The sequence below is a fragment of the Carlito syrichta genome, unplaced genomic scaffold, assembly GCF_000164805.1.
Source record: "Carlito syrichta isolate Samal-C Ts95f unplaced genomic scaffold, Tarsius_syrichta-2.0.1 Scaffold121030, whole genome shotgun sequence".
Taxonomy (NCBI): Eukaryota; Metazoa; Chordata; class Mammalia; order Primates; family Tarsiidae; genus Carlito; species Carlito syrichta.
This window is the reverse complement of record NW_007065126.1, coordinates 15,373-18,651: the sequence shown is the minus strand read 5'-3', so window position 1 is coordinate 18,651 and position 3,279 is coordinate 15,373. Positions and strand designations below refer to the sequence as shown.

The 3,279-nt window shown below is 57.3% G+C and overlaps 1 protein-coding gene across 1 annotated transcript in view; it reads left to right on the top strand.

Annotated features, from left to right (window-relative positions):
- Positions 1–2,935, top strand: part of ST6GALNAC2 (ST6 N-acetylgalactosaminide alpha-2,6-sialyltransferase 2) — an 18,850-nt gene extending 15,915 nt beyond the window's left edge. Inside the window, exons 8-10 of the mRNA XM_021707618.1 lie at positions 510–593; positions 1,741–1,840; positions 2,627–2,935. Coding sequence (XP_021563293.1) covers positions 510–593; positions 1,741–1,840; positions 2,627–2,794 — 352 coding nt within the window. The 3' untranslated portion in view covers positions 2,795–2,935. The remainder of the gene's footprint in view (positions 1–509; positions 594–1,740; positions 1,841–2,626) is intronic.
- The last annotated feature ends 344 nt before the right edge of the window (positions 2,936–3,279 follow it).

Below are 3,279 nucleotides of genomic sequence, written 5' to 3'. Positions count from 1 at the left end.
CCTTCCACAGCCCGGCCGCCTCGGCCTCCCACCTCGGGCCCGTCGGGCCCCTCCGGGGCATCCCGTCCTACATCGCCCCGTACGTGCCGCGCTTCCTGAAGGAGCCCCCCTTCTTCCAGCCGCCCACAGCTCCCCTGCCGCTGGTCCCGTGCCCGCCCTGCCCCTCGCGCGCCCGGCCCCCGGAGCCCCGGCGCCCCCCGGACTCGCTCTACCTGCCGCTCCTGCCCCCGCCGCCCCACAACCCCCGCGCCCGCGGCTCCTTCCCGACGCCCCCCGCTCTGTTCACGCCCCCGTCCTCCCTGTCCTACACCCTGCCGCTCGAGGTGCTGGTGGGCGGGAAGCCGCACGTGGTCCCCTCCGTGCTGCCGGCCACCTTCTACACGCCCTTCTCGCGCTACTACTCCCAGCCCCGCCCCGGGCGCCGCCGGCTGCCCGGCTCGCTGACCCTCTCCTCCCTCGCCCCCTTCGACGCGTCCGGGCGCTCCGTCCACTTCTACCGCGGGTCCTAGGCCGCCCAGCTATTTCGGACCAGAAGCCTCCGCCGGGAAGTTCAAGCTGCTCCATCCGGGCTTCATCGGCTACCTGACGGCGAGGTGCGGAGGGGCGGGCTCCGGGCGGGCGGCTTCCTTCCCTCCTGCCGCCCAGCGTTGCGAGCTCGCCTGCTGGGGGCCGCCCGCGAAGCCTCGCTCCCTTTCCTTTATGTTCCACCTGACGCCTCGAGAGGCGTGTTATATAGGTCAGGGCCAGCAGGCCTGGACAGGAGGCTCAGTAACGCAGCGTGTCGACCAACGACTGTTCGGAGACAGGGGCATGGGGGGGCCTTAAGGCGCATGGCGACAGTGGGACGACTAGAAGCAGGGTGTCGCGCCTTCGGGCCCAAACGCGGCCAGCCCGAGGAGGCCGGTGAGGGGAGCTGGGAAGCAAACAGCCTGACCTCACCCCCTCCTGCCAGCGTTCTCAGTGTTGGGGGTCCTATCTGCAGTTAGTTTTAGGTGTCACGCGGTGTGGCTAGTAGGTCGAGGCCAGGGATGCTGACCTCTACAATGCCCGTGACTCCTGCGACAAAACACTCCGACCTCAAATGTCAGTAGTGCCACGGCTGAGAAGCCGTGCTGCAGACCACAGAGGCTAGCACTCCATGACAGGAGTAGGTGGTGGGCAGCAGGTGGATGTGGGGAGGCCGACTGAAGCCCAGCCGTTTTGTCCCCATGCTCCAAAGGAATATAGGCTCAGAGAGGTTAGGTGATCTGCCTGGCAAAGCTTGGGTGGAGATCCAGGTGTGAGGTCAGAGCCCATGGTCACACTGTGTGTGGGGTGGGTTGTACCCCATCATGTTAGTGAGTCCAGTCACAGGACCTGAGCTCCCAATTCATTATACCCGATTTCTGCTTGGTCAAGACGCCGGACAGAGAAACTCAAGTCTCTGGCTAAGTATCAGGCCACCTATGTCCAAGGCCCAAATAGCCTGGGGCGAAAACAAGGCATTGTAGTAAGAGGGTGAAGGGGAAAGGATTTCAACCTCTGGCTCCTCTTTCTCACCCACCCGTCTTTTGCCCAAGGTGAATTATTTCAATAAAAGATCACTGCATTGGTCCCTTGGCTTTTTCCCCAAATAGGGAATTGACTGGGGGTAGAAGGGCCAGGTTTTGAAGTGTTCCAACCTGTTTGAATGGGCAGCTGCAAGGTGCAATGATATAATCATCGAGTGAGACCTAAATGTTTGCCTCTTTTTGCTTCCAGGTTTTTGAAATCAAGGTTGATTAATACAAATTTTGGAGACCTATATATGCCTAGTACTGGAGCCCTCATGCTGCTGACAGCCTTGCATACCTGTGACCAGGTAAGAGGTCTTCTTTTAGGAGCCCACAGCAGAAGAGCACAGGTGCAAACAGAACCCAGCATGATCCCTGACGTGTTTCCTGCAGCCTGCCACCCTCAGACCTGGGACTCTTGGCCTCTATTCAAGAGCTGCAGGAGTACAGGCTGCCCACTTCCACACCCACTCTCCAGGGTCCTCAAGGACAGGTCCTGGGCGAGCCTTGCCTTGGTTCCTGCCCCCACCTGCCAGTGCTTCCTTCTAGCACTCTCTTCTCCAAGGCAGCCACCCAATATGGTAGTTAAGGCATAAATTGTCAATCTGTCCTGCTGAAAGCACTTGAGGGGACATCCCTTTATGGGATCATATCCGAGAGCTGGGGTGGCACAGCAGGTTTAGTCAACCTCCTCCCACACACAACTTTGAAATCATGAGACATTCCTGATGGGATGCTGCCTGGGTCACGTGGAAGCAGAGGCCATGGCTGTGATAAAGCCAGTAGAAGAGTGGGAGCCAACCCCACTCCACCTCTCGGGCCTGTTTCCCTGGGTTAATGCATTGGTGTCTGGACTGCAATCCCCATTAGGACAGGGATCAGGCTATGCCTCCACCCCCAAGTTTCAGACCCAGCTTTGCCTCTCAAATGAATGTGAGTTTCCTCTGAGTATTTCCACACTTGTTCAATGAGGCTACATCCTATCACCACTATCTTCATATCCACGGCAGGGGACCACCTTCCTCAATTCCTGTTACTTCACAAAATTCTGTGTACACTTAGTAGAAACTCAAACCCGGACTCTCCTTGTCTAGGTCAGTGCCTATGGATTCATCACAAACAACTACTGGAAGTTTTCGGACCACTATTTCGAACGAAAAAAGATGCCGCTGATATTCTACGCAAACCATGATCTGTCCCTGGAAGCCGCCCTGTGGCGGGACCTGCACTACGCAGGCGTCCTCCAGCTGTACCAGCGCTGACCCCAAAGCACCAAGCCCTTTGTTCCCCGAAGAGCTGCCGCCCTGGTACCTTCAAGTGGCCAGCAGCCTTTTTAACTTTTTGACTTCTGGAAGGGCTTCAACTCCTCCCCAAGAGGACACCGAGGCTTGCTCAATGCAGGGCACCCTACCTGTCTTTGGCTTATTCAAGGAAACTCCTCTGGTTCTGAGATAGACATCCCAACTGTAACCAAGGGGAAACAGACTACCTTGATGGGTTTGTACTGAGCGACACAGAGCCTGAGGTGACCAGGACCAAGCAGTGCAGGCAACAGAAAACATACCTACTCCAGCCCAAACCTTCTCACCAGTGTGTACCGCCCCACACATAGGCCAAAGCAACTCAACTCCAGGACACCTCCTAAGAACCTGATAGACTTCTGCCCATGATAAAGTGGGAAAACAAAAGGCAGAGTGTAACTAAAGACCAGGTAGCTACATAAATGATGGATGATTATTTTGTCTGT